This window comes from Diuraphis noxia, unplaced genomic scaffold (assembly GCF_037042655.1).
Source record: "Diuraphis noxia isolate RWA-SAM2 unplaced genomic scaffold, SU_Dnox_SAM2 contig0002, whole genome shotgun sequence".
Classification (NCBI taxonomy): Eukaryota; Metazoa; Arthropoda; class Insecta; order Hemiptera; family Aphididae; genus Diuraphis; species Diuraphis noxia.
The window spans coordinates 51,295,350-51,317,394 of NW_028301712.1; the positions used below are offsets into that span (position 1 = coordinate 51,295,350).

At 32.4% G+C, this 22,045-nt stretch overlaps 1 protein-coding gene across 2 annotated transcripts in view; it reads left to right on the forward strand.

The window, feature by feature from the left end:
• LOC107168730 (uncharacterized) overlaps positions 1 to 22,045 on the forward strand; it is a 58,637-nt gene that overhangs the window by 31,043 nt on the left and 5,549 nt on the right. For both annotated transcript variants that reach the window (XM_089220124.1, XM_089220125.1), the window contains exon 2: positions 16,236 to 16,387. In XM_089220124.1, the coding sequence (XP_089076250.1) occupies positions 16,236 to 16,387 (152 nt within the window). The remainder of the gene's footprint in view (positions 1 to 16,235; positions 16,388 to 22,045) is intronic.

Consider the following 22,045-nt stretch of genomic DNA (forward strand, 5'->3'; position numbering starts at 1 on the left):
AATGAGACTAAATAAAATGTTAAGTAGATACTTGAGTACGATGTTATAATTTATAGTCATATTTACAAATATGATAATCAAATATCTGCGTGATATATTTATCGATGTCTATAACGTAAACGACATCACAAATTAAAAATACTCAACATATGTCATAAACTCATAACAATGGAAAGTTAATTAAATCTTCCACTTAGAGAGTATTTAATTTTGTCATTATTAAGTAAGTAACATTATAAGCTCTCCTAACGATGTTTATTCACTATGGAGTGTAGAGCAAATTTTATCCCTACGAGTTCCTACAGGATGCTATTAATGTATAATACTATAATGCCGTTTCCAGACAATAAAAAAAGCACTTATTATTATATTATACTGACTTTTCGACCTATGGTTATTTTCATCTCGTAAAATGCATTCATGGATCCATCAAGACTTTATCAGTTATGGTCAAGCAAGTGGGCGTTCTCGTATGAAACGCGAAAATATGTAAAAATAAAATGAGAATTCTTATTTTAAAATACGAAAAAAATTAAGTGTATTTAAGTTATATAGTCATATAGACGACCGGTTTTTTTTTTAATCCTTCACAGACTTATTATACAATTATAAAAATTATTTAAAAAAAAATCTGTCTTAGCTTTACGAATATAATTTATATTAACCGGCTTTAAACGCAACAAGTGGTCTCTGTGGTCGTAACTCCTTCTCGAATAACTTTTAAAAAAGAAGCTCTATGGGATGATTAATTACACTGTTATAGCAATTATAATTAATTATTCAGTGTGTTGTTAAAAGAGTGTCGTTATTAGCTCAAACACACGAGTACACGACCATTACGAAACATGCTGTATCTACACATTGGTACCTACCGAATTTTTTTCTTGTACCTACTTTTATATAAGACTCAATACTCGCTTGGTGCAGTGAAAGTGGACACGAAAATTAAATACTTACCTGCAGCCGCACTTCAGCAGACAATGCGCAAGCGCGTAATAGCTGAATTAAAATAATTCGAATTGAAACAAACAATTATTATTATGTTCCTGTCGGCTGTTACACTATTGTTTCAACACGATACGTAATGTATAATATATAATAGATGTAATGCATATTATAAGCTTACTGATTTAAGATGTATCGCTGCCGCATCGTTGTTTTCCGTGCTGCAGTCGAAACGCATCTTTTTGACGCTATTGCATTATAAATAACAACAGACCAATAATTATATCGGCATAATTATGACTTGTTTTGATGATTACATTATATTAAACTTATAATGTTATACAATAATATACACCACAGTTACTGACGATTCGCCTACATAACTTTTTATCTTTTTTTTTATTGGTCTAGTACAAACACACTGGACACTATAGGTATATAAAGCGGTAAACCTATTATACCTACGATTTAAGTAGACAACTTCTGCAGCAGCCTTAATTGCATTTGACAAATAATATTGTTATGCGGATGTATTGCGTTCGTCCAAGAAAATTCGTTTCGTATAAATAATACCGATGGCGCCATGGTGGTATAATTATTATGAATTTTATTATTTATCATTACATTTGTATATATTGATCACAGTTCTAATTCATTTGTGCATTTAAAACTTCAGTTTTTCATATGAGTGAAATATTGTCGATTCTGATGACGTGTACTTTATACTCTTTCTGCTCTCAATATCTAATTAAAAAATATAAAAAAAATTGATTAGATACTCCAATTTTGCTAATATGGGATGGTATATAAAATTTGGAGAATTAGGTCAAAAGATTACTATTCTTCATTTTTAGTTATTTCCATGATAATTTGTAATACTATAATTTCTTTATATTATTATTATTATTTTTTTTTTACCTTTAACCCACGGCAACATTGGTAATTGGGTGGGGTTATTATCAGTAGGTTTTTCAACTGTGAAGTAGGGTTCGGTTGCTCAAAACACGTTTTTTATTTTTTATTTGTGTGGTATTTGATGCTAAAAAGTGGTCACCCATCCGAAAGCTAGCATACCAGCTGATACGTACACTCAGAGCGTTTCTGTAGTTGAGCGTAACCACGCCAAACCAAGCCACTTATACCAGTTATACCTATATTATTATCATCATTATTTTAAGAATGTTCTAATGGTATTCTGACAAGATAAATGTTTATTATTAAGTAATTTGGCTTGTCAAAATTACACCACGTATTGTTTCTGTAAGCAAATATTTCCCGAAAAATAATATGATACATCGGTAAGATCGTGATGATATTGTATTTATTATTCAACATATTTCGGTCTGCGATCGAGCACGTGCGATTGGTGTGACAATATAATATTATATAATACTTATAATAATAATAATATTAATATGATACGCGCGAACTAGTTCGGGGCGCGACTTCGGAGAATGTTTTCTCGACTTATCGGGCAGTGTCCGTCGTTGTATTGTTGTCGAGAGTAAATAGTAAAGTAATAACAATATACCAATATTAAATAACGATAATAATAGCCAAAAGGTGTGGCCCTTGTAAAGAATAATATTGTATGAAGACGAAACTAATGAAAAATGTAGTCTAGGCGACAATGTGTCAGCGGTCATCATCCGGAGTGCTGAGTCGACAATGCCCGACGATCAAGACCATGGTCGCGAAGAAGACGATCAACAATTTCGAAAACCTATCGGGTTAATATCATAAATTATAAGCGATATCATTCGAGAAATCGGCTCTGTCGTACCTATATCGTGCCTATACGGTGTGCGTATCGAATTTATCACGGCTGACTATACGGTGCGATGTGATCACGGTCGCTCGCACGAGATATATTATAATATAATAATAATATTGTGATGCTGTAACAACTCAACGCATTTCTCTAGAGGATATCATCATCTTTTATAGGTAATAGCCAATAAGTATATACCCGAATATGCACCTTGTATTATTGTTATTTTATTTATTTATACTTCCCGATCGAATTTCAATATACCCTACTCGGTTTAAAATGACTTCATAATAGGACCCATCTATACTTGCTACGTCTCTCTCGATAATCTTGTTATGTGATCAGTTGTTTTCACGGAACTCTATGTTCTGGCGTTATAATAACCAATTATCATACTTTAATATTATGATAATACCTACGTAGTAAAGTTTTATGACCATAATATAATTGAATATTATTATAATATACGAACATACGATAAACCACGCACATTGTAACTTTAATAAAATCGTGAAAACATTTTTACAGATGCATAAAATATATTATATATATTTACAATTTACAATTTACCGAGAAAAATCAGAAACATAAAACCAAAGCGGTTTTTTGTTAACTATATGCAAAAATAAAACTTAGTTTAATTATTGTTTTTATATACTGTATTATGTGTATGCTCCAAACATAAACATATCGCGACTGAGTAAAATTATTATGTATAATATACAATAAACATTTTTTTCTTTATTAATTCCTCATAGGTTCATAATCATACAATATGGTCAATGACCGAAATTAATAGTTACGATCGATAGTATAGGAATAGGAACATAATAAAAATAATGGAGTAGATTCTATTTAATTTTTTAGATTTTTCAAATTATACTGTTGTGTGTTTAAATAATAGGTATTACTATTTCGCAACGATTATAATTATGTATAACGTACCTACTCGTAGGTATGCCGAGTGGAAAAAAATATTGTCTTTGCACAAACAAATCGATGTTTATTAAAACGCGCATTGTCTGAATGGTGAAATATTATTTGTTTATTATTTTTTTATACACCTATACATATTATACATATTACACGCGTTTGAAAAATGCAGTGATAGATATAACACGACCGTATAAGTATAGTTGACATTTTCAAGAATATCCAATGTCAATGTTATTCGAAAACTCTTTAATAATAAAATGGACTGCTTGGAATATTCGGTTCAAGTTTTAACATAATATATAACACAATGCCTTAAGTGCACCGTAAAAAATAAACCGAGACTCTACACGACGTCTAAAATAATTGAAGTATCGATTTCAAAATAATGAGTCCACAGCAGTGTATCGAGTAAGTATACTCTTTCGTATCGCAAATTTATTTTTAGATTTGTTCACATTTCAACAATTCGTAATGTATAGATTATAGATACATACTCGTATGTATAAGTATAGATACCTATCCAAAATATACACTGCGGCGCCTCGGGTATAGCACATATTCTTAATTTCATTTTTGTAATTATTATGACTCATTACCTACATTCGTTCTGATGTTTTAATAGAAAAACAGAAAACTAATACGTACAGTGTCAGGTACCAGCTATACGTGCAGCGATAAATTATATCATAACGACGCAGTGCTTATATATAATATGTATGATTACATATTAAGCATTGAATTGTGGGTTTGTTTTTAGTTTCAATTGTCCATTTATAAACGTGTATAAAAAATGTAATAACCTTGTAGATCTATGATCTCGTATGTAAGTACACAAAAGCAAGCAAAAATCCGATAATTTTCAAATTTTGTATGATTTACTTATTATAATAATTGTTACCTAATAAAATATAATAAAATATTTCAATGATTTGAAGAGTGTTTAATTATCTGCTAACCAGCAAATGCACAAATTTTTAATCATAATATGAAATATTTTTATAATGCATATTATATAGGTATGTGGCGTAGTAATAAAATAAGATTAATCTATAGAAATTATATTATATAATAGCAATGAAATATGTCCTTGATGAAGTTGCTTTTTCTTTAGATACGATTTAATTTTTGAAACAAAAATACAATTGAGAAAACAAAATAATATGATAAAACGGTTTCGTCCATTGGTGGCTATAAATTGTCAAAAGACTTATCTTATTCGGCTTCCGAATTATATTATCGCGTACTTATTATTTATAACTGTCATAAGTTATCATCTATGTTGATAATAATATTTCCTTTAGTACACCATGTTATACTCTGTGTATACTAACATTGCACATGCGTTGTATGAGTATGACCTATATCTATATATATATGGCTGTATAATAACATAACAGACGTTAAATTATTTGCAAGCCCGTGCAGTATTAAAAATATATAGACCATATAGTCATACTTATACCTGACTGCTTATTTTAAGAACACGACTTCAGAACGTTACTAAACAAGCGTGTTCGAAGTATATAATAATATATGGGTCAAAACACTATACAAACCTGGGTACCTAACAGTGTGGACGGTGTCCCTTCCGGTAGATTCCAGTAATTCGATATACCTGTTTAATGTCTACTGCGTCGATTGAAACCTTAACACTGCGCCATTGCTATAAATTGTATGAAATGATCTTAGACATAACACCTAATGTTATATAGGTACACGTATTGTAGTACCAATGTACATGCATAGCGACAGATGACAATATATTATATAGGTAAGTAGAGGTACAAACATTATTGTCATCATTTACGCACACGAGGTCAAGGAAAATCACTACGCATTCGTCGTATCTATTATAATATATACATGTGTGCGAGATGCGGCATTGCATATTATTCAACAACCACTTTAATATATATGTATATTGTATACGTATATACAACGGATACACGTGCATACTGCATAATATAGGTAATGGTCACCCTACTCTGCTGCTATACAGTTTGTTGCATTATTATTATAAATGGATTTCACCATTTTCACCTCGCATTCCCAGCACATAATACCAATCGGAATTAAATAATGTTTTTCTACACCTATATTATATTTTTACCTTCAGAGTTTATTTTTATTTAGATGTCTGTAAGTTTATAATATACTTTATCACTGCCTAGGTGCGGTAATATTATCATCATTACTCGCTGGCGACCCTTGTAGACGTAAATGCGTTCGTAAAACATAAGGCCAAAATTGTATGATGACAAAGACAAACATTATATTATTATGTCTTGAATCGAATTTATATATCCATGGCGAATCGATGAGTATACGCAATATGTATAATGTAATTCGCGTTTTCCGTGAATTCTTTACTTAACTCATCACTGTCAACTTTCAACTACGTAATCGAAATATTATATACGCTCACACACATAATATTTATAAAATATATTACATTATCTATATACTATTATTACACTTTTATTATGTACATAATAGTTTATTGATACACATTCTGATACGATAACTCGTTATGTTTACGCTCGCATATAATATGCAACTCGTTTCATTTCACTGCGTACTCGTTATAATTATATTATCATTTATCTAGACGCCATAATTGAATCTGATTTTGTAACAAGCGGCCCTGCCAGCAGATTCACTAGTCGACTTCTGGGAAATCAAATCGAATTATACCACACAATAATAATTTAGCCACATACAGTAACATAGCTAGGGGGGGGGGGGTTTCAACATCCCACCTCATCACTAGACCTTATTTATACTAAATATGTAATAAAATGTAGGTACTATTAAAAAGCCCCCCCCCCAAAAAAAAAAAAACTAATCTCATACATACGCCACATAATAAGTATCAAAATGTTCAATGTAAACCTGAGCTTCAGCCTCCCCACCACAAATCTTAAACACTATTTGTGCCTATGGTACTATTATAGTACTTTCTATTCATAACATGATTCAGATTTTTACAAAATATTTAGCATTATTATTATATGGATATTAATGACTATAGTCTACAATATATGAAGTGCTTGTAAGTCTCCAATATGGCCACATGTTATATTTAAATATATAAAATCAAGAATTCAAGAGGACGCATGTGTTGTCTCTTTCTTACGAACGTACAACATATGGCAAATCGTACGTTCATAAAAATCAACTTTATTTGCTTTTAAAACTAGAGTTAATTGATATATCATATAATTTAAATGTGGAATAATTCAAATTGATATTTTAATATTGAAACAAGTTATGAGCAATTTAAAATTTATTTACAGTTTCTGAATGCTTATTTGTGATTAAAATCTCGATGAAAAACTACCAGATGGTCAACAAAACAATAATTGTATCTCTAAATTTATTAGTAGGTCAATCCACTCTAATTTTAAAAATAACAGAGTAAAATGGATCATTGCGCGGACGTACAATTTGCTATATTAATATATATGTTGTGCGTTTGTGAGACGGAGATCCTAGACAACCCGTGTATACCGTCCTCTTAGAACAGGGGTCGGGAACCTGTATGCTGCTTTTTCATGTAATCTGTGGCTCTTTGAAAAATGAATCAATAAATCAAGACCAGTAAAATATAAATCTGGACCAAACAACCTGTACGGCTCTCTGGACATCATGGTTTAGTACCTTTTTAACAAGAATGGCTCTTTCCAACGAAAAGGTTATTGACCCTTGTCTTAGAACAACCCCCTAAATAAATTCCAGTTAAGCGACTGATATCGTAATATATTACGCAGAGTGTTCACAATAAGATTCGGATGATGTATAAACGCGTTCTCAAAGTTTTTAACACATCAAATATATCAAACACTGTACTGTGGTGAACGCAATAATACGCTACTGTTATGCAGTGTTATCGAGAGACGTGTTTTTGAAATTATGTTCGATAGACAAAGGACGTTTTGTATTGAATACTTTTTGGAGAAATTTATGACACCCGACTTGGTAGAATCGAAAAAAGGCGTGTTGGTGACGGCACCTATAGACAATACAATACAGTGGGTATTGATGTGGTGGTAGCCGAAAGGGCGTACAATCGCTTCGGTTTACATAGGTAACGAGAAACGCGTTACGTGGTTGTTGTCGATGAAAACTTCTACTCACACATACACACACACGCGCGCGTACCTCGAGGGCCAATCATTCATAAACACATTCCGACTGCATAGTTTTGTGCTCGGAATATTCAAATAGCACGCGCTGGCGATCGTTAAATAGAATTATATTATATTATTTTATTATGTGTGCGTATGTGCAGCGACCGGCGAGGTAAGAAGCGTAAGTTAAGACGAATATTGTATATTATGCCACTGGACGGGGGTAGGTGGTGGTGATGAAGGGAACCAAAGAAACGCGTATTGTATCCAAGTCATTATCCACCGCCGTCGACGACAGTCACTATATAGTCGTCGGCCGTCGCCACTGCATTACTGCGGCGCGGCGGTGTCGACTTGGTCGCACAAGTTCCTACGTTTAAAACAATTCGAATTGTGAAAAAAAAAAACAATATGAAGATGGAAAAAAAATTCGCACTTGTATAAATCAACTGTAGGACGCGCGTGTGTGTATATATATATAATAATATGACGAGAAACATCAAATCGGAATCTGCAAACTCGTTTGGATACTGAAGAGAGTATAAAATATAATAATGATAAAAACGATTTCGCTCGATGACTGCTGTCCGGAGATAGAGATTATAGAGGTAGTATAATATATATAAGAGGTATTGGTGTATATATATATATATATATAGAGGAAGTATGATCGAAATAATTCGTCCGGTTCTCGTGGATACGCGTAACAATGTCGGCGCGATACGATGACGATAAACGCGTCTGTCAAGTCTGGCCGTCGTCATAATAATCTAATACCTATACGACGGAAGCGTGAATCGTATGAGTGGTTGTGTCTCGTGTGTAGGGTCGATGGCAATTATCGTCAATCCTATCGAATCCGAAGACGAAAATAAAAACTTTATACGTATATCCAATCCTCGGAGCGTCAAACTATATACGCATAGAGCGTAAGGCAGCGGTCCGTATAGCAAAAGGGTACGGGTGAAACGATTTTAGCATTTCCTAGGTGAAGATTCGTGAAACGGAAATAAGTCCTAATAGCAATAATCCGTAACGTGATGTAACGCGTATAACGCACACCATAATGTAATATCGCGTTCTATTAACTAGTTATTAGGGCGACGTAATGATATAACATTATAATTGTTGTGATGAGATCACCGGCTCTGCTGGCGCAACTGTAATAATATTATAGTGTATAGATAAAAATATTATGTGCATAGCGTTAAAATTATATGACTATTGGAGAGCTGTCTAATTATGTAGGCAGTAAACATTTTATGGACCAACTGCAGTATACTCCAATTTCTAAAGTTGTCTGCGTAATATATTATATATTTGAGTACATGATCATCAATAATTCCCATATTTTTAAGAATCATTTTTCAGAGAACATCGCAGTAGACCGAGGACCTATACGTTCAATTAGCTTATTTATTTCAAGATAATAGTTATATAATTTTAAAATTACGTATTTTTGAATATAATATTGATAAGCCACGACTTGTTTTAATTCTATACGAATAGGAATACAAATTTCAAAATGTTTGGTTGTTTCAACGCCGTGCCCTACGTGGATCCGGTGAGTGCTGCGAAAAACCAAAAAACTTGTATTTCACCGCATCGGATGCACCGCCCTGCGGCGGAACAGCATGGTCAGAATAGGATTCGTTCGCACTCGGCGGATTCACGTAGTGGGCCATGCCGTAACCATCATGCTGTTCCGCCGCATTGCGGTGCATCCGATGCGTCAAAATTCAATCTGTTTTTGTTTTTCGCCGCACTCTCCGGATTCACGAGTAGAACACGGCGTAAGCATTTTCCTGTAATTCTTAAAAACTAAATCGAGAACCATAATTGTAACGCCGTGTCCTACGTGAGTCCGACGAGTTCGGCGAAAAACAAAACAGCTTGTATTTCATCGCATCGGAAGCACCGCAGTGCGGTGGAACAGCATAATATGGTCAGAATAGAATTCGTTCGCACTCGCCGTACTCGCCGCACTCGCCGCACTCGCTGGATTCACGTAGCACACGGCGTAACTATTTTATTGATGATTAACTTTTTTGTTACATAATAATATGTTATTCTGTAAAACTTTTACTTAAAACTCTTCTATTATTTTTTTCTTTTTGAAATATTGTGAAAATACAGCAACACACCGTCGTAGAAATGTCAAATAGTACAAAATATTGTAACACAAAATTGCCGCTGTATATTATAAGCGTGCCTTAAAAACATCGTAGGTATACGTTTCGTTCCCATAAACGCCACGGATGATCTTCAATGTCAACAAGACAACAAACATTAATATTATGTAAATATACGATAAGTCGATAGCACTCGAGTGGTTCGTGTATGTATATTGATTCGAAAATAGATCTCGAATTTATGACTGTCGGTCGAAATGTTCGGCCCAAGACATAAATCATAATAATATACATACAAACATACATTCTAAGTAGTATTTAACTGTGTATAGCTAGCTAGGTTGCTAGGTATACGACGATAAATGTGCTATATGAACCGGAGATTATACGAAACTTCCAAGACGCACAAGTTTTATTATTATGTTGTATTTGGACGACCGACAACCGCATGCAGCGATCGGCAACTCTCTTAAAACAACTGTGGGTATAAGCACAAAACATTAAATACGTATCTTCAACTTACTGATAAGTTGTTTGGCGTTTATCTTTCAAGAATGTAACTAGCGCATCGCATCCTGAAAACCGTAATGTTATATGTGCACGAGCGTCGTCGTATACGAATGTTAACATTGTGGATGTTTGTGAAAACTTCGTCGTAAGTCGTATGCAAATACGAGAAGAGATGATGATAATAAATTAATAACGTGCACATACAATTACCCATGTCCTATGCCTATAATATATATATATATATCTGTTTTAACGCATTATTTTATACGCGGCGTACGCAGATTTCATTTGCACGATTTACAGCAATCACATAATGCACTATGATGTGCATTTATCCGCTCATAATATGTGTTATTATTCGTGCTTCAGGTATAGCAGGTATTGCTATATCATCATACTTGCACATGACACGTGGTTAGTGGTCACGTTTAGATCGATGCCCGCCGACGATTTATCAATCACCGATTAGATAACTACTGCAGGTGCCGTTTCTAGCACACTGTAAATGTCTACGTTTTATTTCAGTACCTATATTGTAATATTTTATACATATTTATACACTATAGATACTAAGATACCTATACCATTTAAATACCTTAAATATTATTATTGCACCCGATGCCCAACGGCACTGACAATACGCATAATATTATGTACGTTAAAGCTCATCGACATGAATATATATATTGGATTGTTGGGTAATAAAAGGCATTATATTGTGCTCTATTGGATCGACTACTGGTCACTGTTCAGCCAATTATATAGTATATACAAAATTGTGAAATAACGCACGATCATTTCGGACGTACGAAAATATTTTTACTGTACAATTTTCGCAGATTTCGAACTACCGAAATCGAAATTTTGTTTTGTATACCGCAGCATATACCGATGTATAATAGCTAATAATAGCTAGTTCGTGCTACTGACAATCGACATTTATATTTAAGCAGCGTTATAGGTAGGTATATGCTTTTACAGCATAATAGGCACTCGTCTATAATATTATTATAATATTATAATACGCGCCTGTGGTCAAATTATTGCCAATTTTCTAAATAATATATTCGATTGCAGTTTACTGCGTTCCGATCAAAATATATCGACGTGATCGGCGACGTTATTGATCGACGCCGTACATGTGTGCGCGCGAGATAATGACGCATGTATAAGCCCCTGCATTCTTGGTAATTAGTTTCAGCAAGAAATTTCAATTTTTGCAATGACCTATTCTAATAAAAAACCGTTACTGCGATCGTATTATAGTGAAAAAAAAAACGATAAAAATCAAACCGGATTTAATTTTAAAAATTTGTTTGTTTCACCCGGTGTATGGTGGAATAGCGGATTTTAAACTGTGACAAATACATTTTATTCTCGTGGACTAAATTTTCGATGTCACTTGGACGCAGATAACGACAAATGCAAATGTGTCTATTTTAAATTATTAAATCGTAATAATGTTTATTGTAATGGACTTAGGTATTATGTTCACAATATTATGCATATTATATATATTATGATGTTTATTTATCATTTTATCAACTATATATCATTATAATTAGGGCTTGGATGTTTATGAAATTGCATTTTTTTCCTATTTATCCAATTTAATGCTAACCTAGGTACAAATGTAATTCATGTTCAATTGAATCAAATAATTCTATTTTTATTTTGCATATTTTTTGCATATTTAATGATTTTGTATTTTAATTGCATATTTTAATAAATAAAAATGCATATTTCAATTCATTTTTTTTTTTTATACAATTTGAATTAACAAACTATACAGTTAATGCTACAATTTGTGTATCTATAAGCTTTATAGGTGGTAACTACAATCTACCACTCATTGAAGTAAGACATAAATGTTTCATTATCGTGTTTGTTTGGGACTACGGTACTTTATTAGATACCTATAACGTATACAGAAATAATAGAATTTTATATACAGCAACGAATGGACAATGTATTAGTACGACTTAAATTGTCATGTCGGTCAAAACGTGTATTATAGTAAATTTAAAAAATGTATTTTAAATTGATTTAAAACAAAATAATAAATATAAATAAAATATTTATGTTTTATGAATTATAATAATTTTTAGTGCATAAATGCATGCATATTACAGTAATTTTACGAGGTGTATAAACATCCGAACCTAATATTTTTTTTTTTTTTTATTAGAAATAAGCCTCGGCTGCGGAGGCCATTGGCTGACATATTTTACATTGTTAATGATAATTGTTGTATACACTATTTACATTATTTACAAAAACATTACACATATTACACATATTACAACATAATAGATTATAGATTGTTAATTAGGTTGGTCTTGATTAAAAAGGACATCATGCGGCTAATGTTGTCTGGGTGGAGGGCTTCCGATATAATATTTGATACTCCAGCTTCTCGTTTGTCCGATTCGAAGGAACGGCATTCAGATACGATGTGTTTGATAGATAGAAGTGTACCACAACTGGCGCAAATGGGTGGGTCTTCTTTCTTCATCAAGTACTGGTGAGTTAGCTGCGTGTGTCCTATGCGCATTCTATTTATGGACTTCCATCTTTCTTGAAAATTCAGGTGGGGAATGCCATGTGTGAATGGTGTTTTTGATTTGGTTAAGTTTAGAGGCGCCTTGTTTCCATTCCCGTAGCCATAAATTGTTTGCAATTGTTTTTGATAAGGATCTGGCGTCGTTTAGGGTAAAACAGTTGAGTTTAATAGCGTCAGGGGAGGTTAATGCTTGACGAGCTTTTTCGTCAGCTCTTTCATTACCCGAGATTTGATTGTGGCTATAGGAACCCAAATCAGAGTGATTGAGTGGCCTGACTGTGTAAGATCGTTGAGTTGGTTATGTATTTTCCTGGTGATCTCATTTGGGGTGATGGGGTTATCGATACTTCTTAACGTGCTTAGTGAGTCGCTTAGGATTACTGCTTTATGTGTGTGTGTTGTTTTAATGAGGTCCAGGGCAAAGAAGATTGCCACTGCCTCAGCTGTGTAAATTGAGCTAAAGTTTGGTAGTCTCAGCATGCTGACGTGGTCATGGTACTACCGCTGCTCGGCTGCTCCAACTCCATTTTCCATTTTAGAGCCGTCAGTGTAAATTTTGGTGTAGTCGTGAAGATCGTCAATGATTGAATAGAGTTGTTGATTGTAAATTAAGGGTAAGGTGTCTTTCTTCGAGAATGAACTAAGTTCACTGTTCACGTAGTTTTTTAATAACCAAGGTGGTGACTGTATATTTTCGTTTTTGATAACGTCAAGATGTGGGAATGGGATGTCTTTTAGGGCGTTTGTGATCTGTTTCGAAATATTGAGATTATTTTGGGAGCGTCTGGCTGCTAATAGCATGGAGCTTTGAACTCTCCTGATGTAAAGTGGGGCTACACCGGCTGTGTTAAGCACACTGGGAATGGGGCTAGAGCGATATGCTCCGGGAACCTAATATTATAATAATATATTTAGGTATATAGCAAGGTATCATAAGTGGAAATCATGGAGAAGAGAAGCTGAGTTTTCTTAAATAACTCTTAAGCATCATCAAAGCTGCAGTCTTGTTCTCTAGTCTCATCCCGGAAAAGGCGTCCAATAGAAATTTAATTGTTAACCATAGTTTTGAATGTTTTGATTTTTCAATTTTATTGAAATATTATGTTTAATTATTATTAATATACGTTTTATACATATATTAGGTAGTATTATTATCGATGTAAAAAAATATTAATATTTTAGATAAAGGATGCAAAAATGTAAAAAATATTTATAAAGTGAAAATATTTTATGGGGTATCATTAAATATAGTATATATTATACATAGGTACTCAGTGATGATAATATTATTATATGAAAAGAATATTTATCCAAAGATTTTTCCTCTATTCTGTTTAACGTGAAATTTCGCTATATAGTAACGTTCCCATGATAAGTGTATCACTCTCGTATAGTAGTATAATACTAACTATAATAGTCGTATTCGTATATCATATTGTTATTGTTTATATTACATGGGCCATAAACCAACTACGACATACCGGCTTCCAGCTATCTATCTGTATTATACGTCACAATATTGTGCAAACTACAGTTTAGTGACGATCAATGAAGGATCGGTGGACTAGTCTCGTTCGATATATATTATTTGTATTATAAACAAATCAGAGCGGTAATATCGGTTGTTGAGGAAGGGAGGTCTGTGTATACACTTGACATCGTCATGTATTATATTATGATATAATGTTTATATATGTGTGGGTCTTATAGACTAAACTGTTCGTATATACATAATATGCTATATTTGGTATAAAATATTATATCGTACCATGTGAACGTTTCTGGCCCAAGAGGGTCGCAAGTCTCGTACGGATATTATGTTATTATAAACACGAACGGTAATGTAACGATTATTATTTATTTTTATTTTTTCTTCTCTCCGGGCCAGTCACGAGCCAGATGTTGATCACCTGCCTCCGGTCCGGCTACCATATAATATATTATATATATATACTAAAATATGCATTTATGATGTATGTATATATGATATATGTGTGTTTGTGTGTGTGTATACTTCGAAATACTACTGCTGCAGCACATTGTCTCTCTGTATTTGACATTAGCAAACGGATTTCGTCTAAAAGGGATCTCTTCAGTCTTAAGGATAATCAATTGAGTCACTTCCTTCTTAAAATTCTACATTTAAGAGTTATTTTTATTATTTTTTTTTTTTTGTAACGAGTGGTAGGGGTGGTTACTAGATCGACATAATATAACTGTGAAACAAATATCAGTTCGCACAAATACAATCCGCGCAAGCGAGGCAATTTATTTACAAACGAAATTCAAGATTTCCAAATTTGTGAGTAAAAAACGAGAAACCATATAATATTACGATAATATTATACTCCGCAGACCGCATCACGCGTTACCCGCGAGATATTTTCTCTGTTTCGATATAATCGAATTATCTCACATAATATCATATATTATTATTATTTATTACAGTGTGAAGACCGCGACAAAACGATAGCGGTCACTATTATGAATACGAATATTGGTATACACTATACGCGATTGTCGAATCCACCGCACTGCACCGAATCGAATAATTATGTGGGTACATATGGGTACCTAGTTACCCATATAATCGAAATATCAGATCTTTGGTCTTCCGATTTGCATTGTACATCGCTAATCCTATGTAGAAATATCATAAAATATTTTATTGTATGATGCATGTCTGCAGTATACAGGCAGTTCCGACGTTTCATCTGGCGATCGGTTTCCAGTCTCGTAGTTAGGTAGATACTTTAATTCAAATAAAACACTCGTAATGGTTATATGTATATACATATGCGCGGTGGCAGAGGCGAACGTCGAATCGATGCGATTTATAGACAATATTATGCGTATGTATATTCCGGTCAAGGAGATTACGAAAGTCCACCTCGCGGCTGCTGCAGGTTTCTTCTCGGAGTCAAATATCGCGAGAATTTCGGACACAGCCGCCGCTATAATAATAACGCTACATAACAATTTATAATGCCTAATTATAATATACCGTCATCGATAATATCCATGAGCACGATTTCATAAGACATTTATACCAGGGATATGGTATGTAGTACCTATGTGGTACTTACCGTCGCGCCTATCGGTTATATGAGTTTTTTTTCTTTATATATGATTACACAATATAATATAATATTCTTCTTCTATTCTTACCATTATTATAAAATATGAGTTATTATCGATTTGTTTTTCGATTGATTTGTTACATTGATTTATTGTTTTTTATTTTATAGGACCATGCGAATGTTTAGACAAACAAACGTTGCGGAAAAAAATGGCAAACCTTTGGTAACACCGGACATGGACGGTCGTTTTTATCAAACGGTTACCGCCGTACCGGCGATTGTTCTCGAAGAGAGCCCCAAATCTGCCGAAGTCAAAAGAAGTATGTATAAAAATTATTGTATCATAACTAGATTATAATATATTTAACTATTCAAGTATAGACAGTCGTATACCTTAAAAATGGACTTACACATATTTGTTTTGGCTCTTATTAAGTATATATAGGAATATTATACATTATAATGTTATTGTGAATTTACATTCACAGTAATATTAAATCTTGAACGATCTCTATCTCTAGCTATGTCGAAGGTCTTTTAGGCTATACCCATTAAAAGTATATATAATTATCTATATACGCGATTTTAACTATAAATTAGATGTTTATAAACTGCAAATTACTGAACACAGGTGTGTTGTGTTTATTTATTATTAATTTTTTTTTATCCATGTTCAACGTTTCGACACAGCAATTACTTTTCGTCACTGCATTATTACCGTCATTTCTCGTTTTTATGTGCAAAAATATTATAGGCGGTCGGTCGTGTAGGTATAATAATATACAATATACTGTAAATTAACCACATGCCGTACGTCGAAGTTATTTATGATATTGATTTTTTAGGTTTTTGAATTTTGAATTCTGCAACATTAATAATGCGTACCGTAAAATCGACACAACGGTAGATGAATTAAATTTAAAAAGAATATTGATTTTCATAAAGATATAATATTATACAATAGCAATATTTGTGTTGAAACAAGACCGTAAATCAGCGGTGTAAAAAGAGAAAAACTTAAAATAAAATGTGATGTATACGCAATCTGCTATATCTTCTCTGTATATTGTATACCTGTATATAATAATTTGTTGTGTATAATATTATTTGTAACAATGACCGTGATTTGAACGCTAAACAGAGGACGTCAAACACGTTTAGAATACATTCACCGGTCTCAATATTATATGGGCTTGGCAAGCTCCCCATACGGTTGACACATACTACACGTACACTTTACGAATTTGGCATAAACCTTTATAGGTTAAGATTCTCTATAAACCTTTTTACGCATATACATGTTACATATGTAGCTGGTTTACTCTATCCCAACAAATATTTTAAGAGTGCATTTGAGTATATAGATATACCTACATGTACATTATACGTATTAAAATATCATAGAGGTATATGGGATATCGTGATTTAACAAATGGTCGAAAATTTAACATATTTATAGGCATTTAAATTTACAATTTAACCTAATCGTTAAAATATTCGTAAATATATATTATATATTTATATTTTTAAGACGTTTAAGTATGTGTGTGTGTGTGTGTGTGTGTGTGTGTGTGTGTGTGTGTGTGTGTGTGTGTATTTACGTGTTTATATTATATTATGAACACTACATATCATTCAAATACCATCGGTTACAATGTCTTCCGAGCATTCCGGTTTTGCGTGTAGTTTTTAAGTGAAATATACCAGTGTATTACATTATTTTACACTTCTATTATACGTCTACCTCGCATAGTGCAGCGTGTGTATAATATTATATTATGGAGTGGTATGGCGTGGTGTGGTGTAGTGTAGTGGGTAGCGGCGTGAAAAGAAATGTAAATAAACAAATAAGTAACAAGCGGTGATCGGTTTTTTTTTTCGTTATTTGACGTGGTTTTCGTCGTATCTCACTGGAAGCAGCCTCACTATATCCGACTATAATAATATTGTACACACACACACACACACACACACATATATATATATATATGTGAGTTTAAATGCCATTAGACTGTAGATCTCTAAAACACGATTCTTGACCATTAAACATTTTTTATGGCTTCGGTTACTAGTATACATGGTTTGCAGTGGTGAGGCTGGACGCAAAAAAAAAATGGCAATAATAAAACGAAAGAAAGAAAGAAATAATATATCATATACATATATAATGCGATGGCTACGACGGTAGTATAGGTACCGAGTATATGTGTTGTATAGTATATATCGTGTTATAAATATAAATATATATACCTATGTATAACAAGGTATAGAGGAACACCACGCAGCACGCCACGTAACTCACGTTTTACATTATATACCTACACACGTTCTAATTACTACTGCAATGCCGTTTAATTGCCGTAGATCAAAATGCATGTGCACACTGCACACGTAATCGTATATATACATACATGCCACATGCGTGTAAGTGTAATATATAGGTTTTGGAGGGAATATACACACGAGCTGTATACGAGTAGTCTGGCAGACTTCAGACGCATCAGCTGCAGAGAACAAAAAAGTTATAGACTATTTTATTATGTATATATTATATATAATAAGAGATAAACTCGTTAAAAACGCTTGCAGTTAATATAATATATTTGTTGTATTGTATCTTTTTTTTTTTACTTGACGTTTTGCATAATATTTATCGTAATAATTAACAACATTTCAAAGAGCCTTATTGTATAAACATCTTTATAGCCGCTTTCGATCGCATTTTTGACATACCTAACGGCGAAAACTTCAATATTTAAATGAGTCTGTCTCATGTCTGTCTGGTGATTTACATTTGGCCGGCTGTGATGTCATCACGTTTTACGTCTGAAAAGTCTGATGTACATTTTTGGTTTCGTGTACGCCCTGCTGGTATCCGCGTAGATACCTAATGGCTAATACATATAATACATCACTCCACGATAATTTCTGTGAGTAATAAATAATTTTTGTTCACAAGTTGGTTACCTGATTTTGGAACGATTAATGAAATAAACAAGCCTGAAGAGCGAACGAGTTTCAATAAAAATTACACAACTCAAGTGTCAAATTTAAAAGTGAGCCACAGAGCCCCGTAATTAATTTATTATATTTACTTGATTATGTCGTTTCACAATCTCAGTGTTCGATCATTACACGTTTGATAACCATATGTGGTATATATAGCTCCGCCTGAAACGCGTGCGCCTCTATATAACACATATTCAACCGCCTTTCAAATTAATATAAACATGTTTTACCTTCACCTCTTTCTAATTACTTATTCAAAAGTGCAGTAACATCTTAATACGAAAACAGTAAGAAATTGTCAATATTATTATACTTACATCGAATTACTTGATAATTATATACGAAAATAGACACGTAGTTTTTTCTAATCACATATACGAGTATGTTTTATTTAATAAAAACATGCAAATTATTATGTTATAATGTTCGAGCTACTATAAAAATATTAAAACACATTATTCTACCCAACCAACTGGAAAACTGAAGAACCTGATTTTGTTTGAACATTCTGAACCAGCGCGATCCTGATTAAGGTCTATTACATATTAAAATGTCTGTAAGCACGTATATAATATAATGTACAATATAATATTAAATATTATATTATATGGTTATAACTTTATAAGATATTCGTGTTTCAGTGTTTGTAAATTTGAGTATCGTAGTGTAGTTCGTAATCGTAATTAGTAATTAGTCCAACCTGACGACGAGCCACATTGATGTATTTGATCGATATACATAAGTGAGACTGAGAAAACAGTTCTAAACGATTTTAAAACTTATATTTACATATTTTTCTGAATGACATTTTGAAAACGAGTTGCACACATACTTTAAAACATTTAGAGATTCGGTTCCACATAATTTAATACGTATAATATATTCTTGTTATTATTAGTTATTACAGCCCTGAACCCGAGGTCATGTTAAAAATCGACAATCCTTAAATTTAGTCGCTATTTTTTTTATAATATTTTATAGATACTATATACTACCTACGTATGTTGATTAATTTTTTTTAATAATTCTCCGAATATTGACCTATTCAATCGACGATTGTTGGTATTATGAGTTTATGACTTTCATGGCCATTAATCCCCTATATTAAATTATAATAAATGTCGTGTTGTGTCATGTTTGTGTCAAATAAATATTTCTCTAATAGATTTGATACTAGACAAAAGAAAATGGAATATTTTTCTGATGGTAATAAAAAATGATTTGTAAATTTAATATTTAATTTAATCTATTTTATGTAAATATTAATGATTAATGTATTCCATTTGATTTTAATCATATCGTTTAACGTTTTACATAAACAATGTACGTCATCGTCATATAATTAAATGATATACATTTTAAATTTATGCCATTATAAGCTCCGTGCAAACATATTATTATAATATTATAATTAGGGAATGGATTTATATGTCCTTAAAAATACGCAAGTATGCATTGAAAATGCCACAAATATGCTCGAAATAATGCACTCAAAAATGTTGATATATGCACTTAATTTCTAAAAAAACATGAAATATGACACAAATATGCTTTAAAATGTATATATTTATATTTATTATCATTTATTTAGTACACGAGTAGGTACAGAAATATATGACAATAAAAAAATGTTCAATTTCTTAATTCCTAAAGAAGTAAAAAAAAAAAATGTAATTGTTATATTTACAATAATATGGCCTAAAAAAATATGACTTATAAAATATCAAAATATTTAAATATGTATTTATTAATAAAAATGCCCAAATATGCAAAATTAAAGTAGTGCATTTTTAATCACCAGTAAGTGAAACGGATTTCTGTCTCATTTAGCAAATTTTTGAACTAACCAAAAAATATGCAAAATGCATAATAAAATAAATCCGTTCCCTAATTTATTATATAATGATTAAAATAGCATCGATAAGTTATAACCTTATAACTTATCGGTTTCAATAGTACGATTTACGATTTATAATATATTTAAATAGCGTAGCAAAAATGCGTCCATTGACTGCACCATAAACATCTGCGTGATTATTAATTGAACGAAATAAAATACAAGTAAGACGAATACATATTAGTTATTACGATATACGTAAATATTATGTAGGACATATAGCTGGTGCGTTCAGATAAGTTTTTAATTTCCGGCCGATTCTCTACACTATACATTTAATATTGATACTATTCAATTAAAACACTGGCGTCTGGTATAATAAGCATCATATATATGTACCTATACGTAAGTATACATATCCGCGTGCCATTATAATAAGTTATAAATAATACTTACAATCTAAACACTTTTGAATAATCAAAATCGTGCTGCACTGTAAAAAAACCCCCATATTTTTTGTCGTAATAAAAAATTTGGTCTGCAATATGTATATATTTCATTATGTTCACAAAATATACGACCATCGAAACTAGTTTTACGACTGCAGTTGTAATAGACAATGTAGTACGGGAAAAAAAGTACTCTATAAAACAAACTTATATACCCATAAACGCATTTCGAATATAATGAAACTGAGCTAAAGTTATAAACAGCTGATAGAAAAATTTAACACAGCATTGGGATTAAAAACTGCATCACAATTCGAAACAATAAAATAATTAATTCAAAGTTCAAAACATCCTTAATATACCTGTAGAGGATGTCTATAAACAAATCACGCCAATTTAAATATAAATCTCGACCCGAGGGCAAAACGTTAACCCTTTCATTATATATATATCAGCAGCGGTAGCTGCACGTCGCATGTAATGTACCTATATAATATACACTCGCGATCTGAAAGAAACACACTGCACAATGTCGTCTCGTTCCAACGACCTTGGGACACGGCGGTAATGAAATTTTGGACGTACCGTAAACTGGACAACCTTGAGTGGTACTCGAGTGGTTGATCTCAGTGGGAGCGGCAGACGCGAGGGAAATCAGAAGACGACTTTAGCAGCAGCGTTAT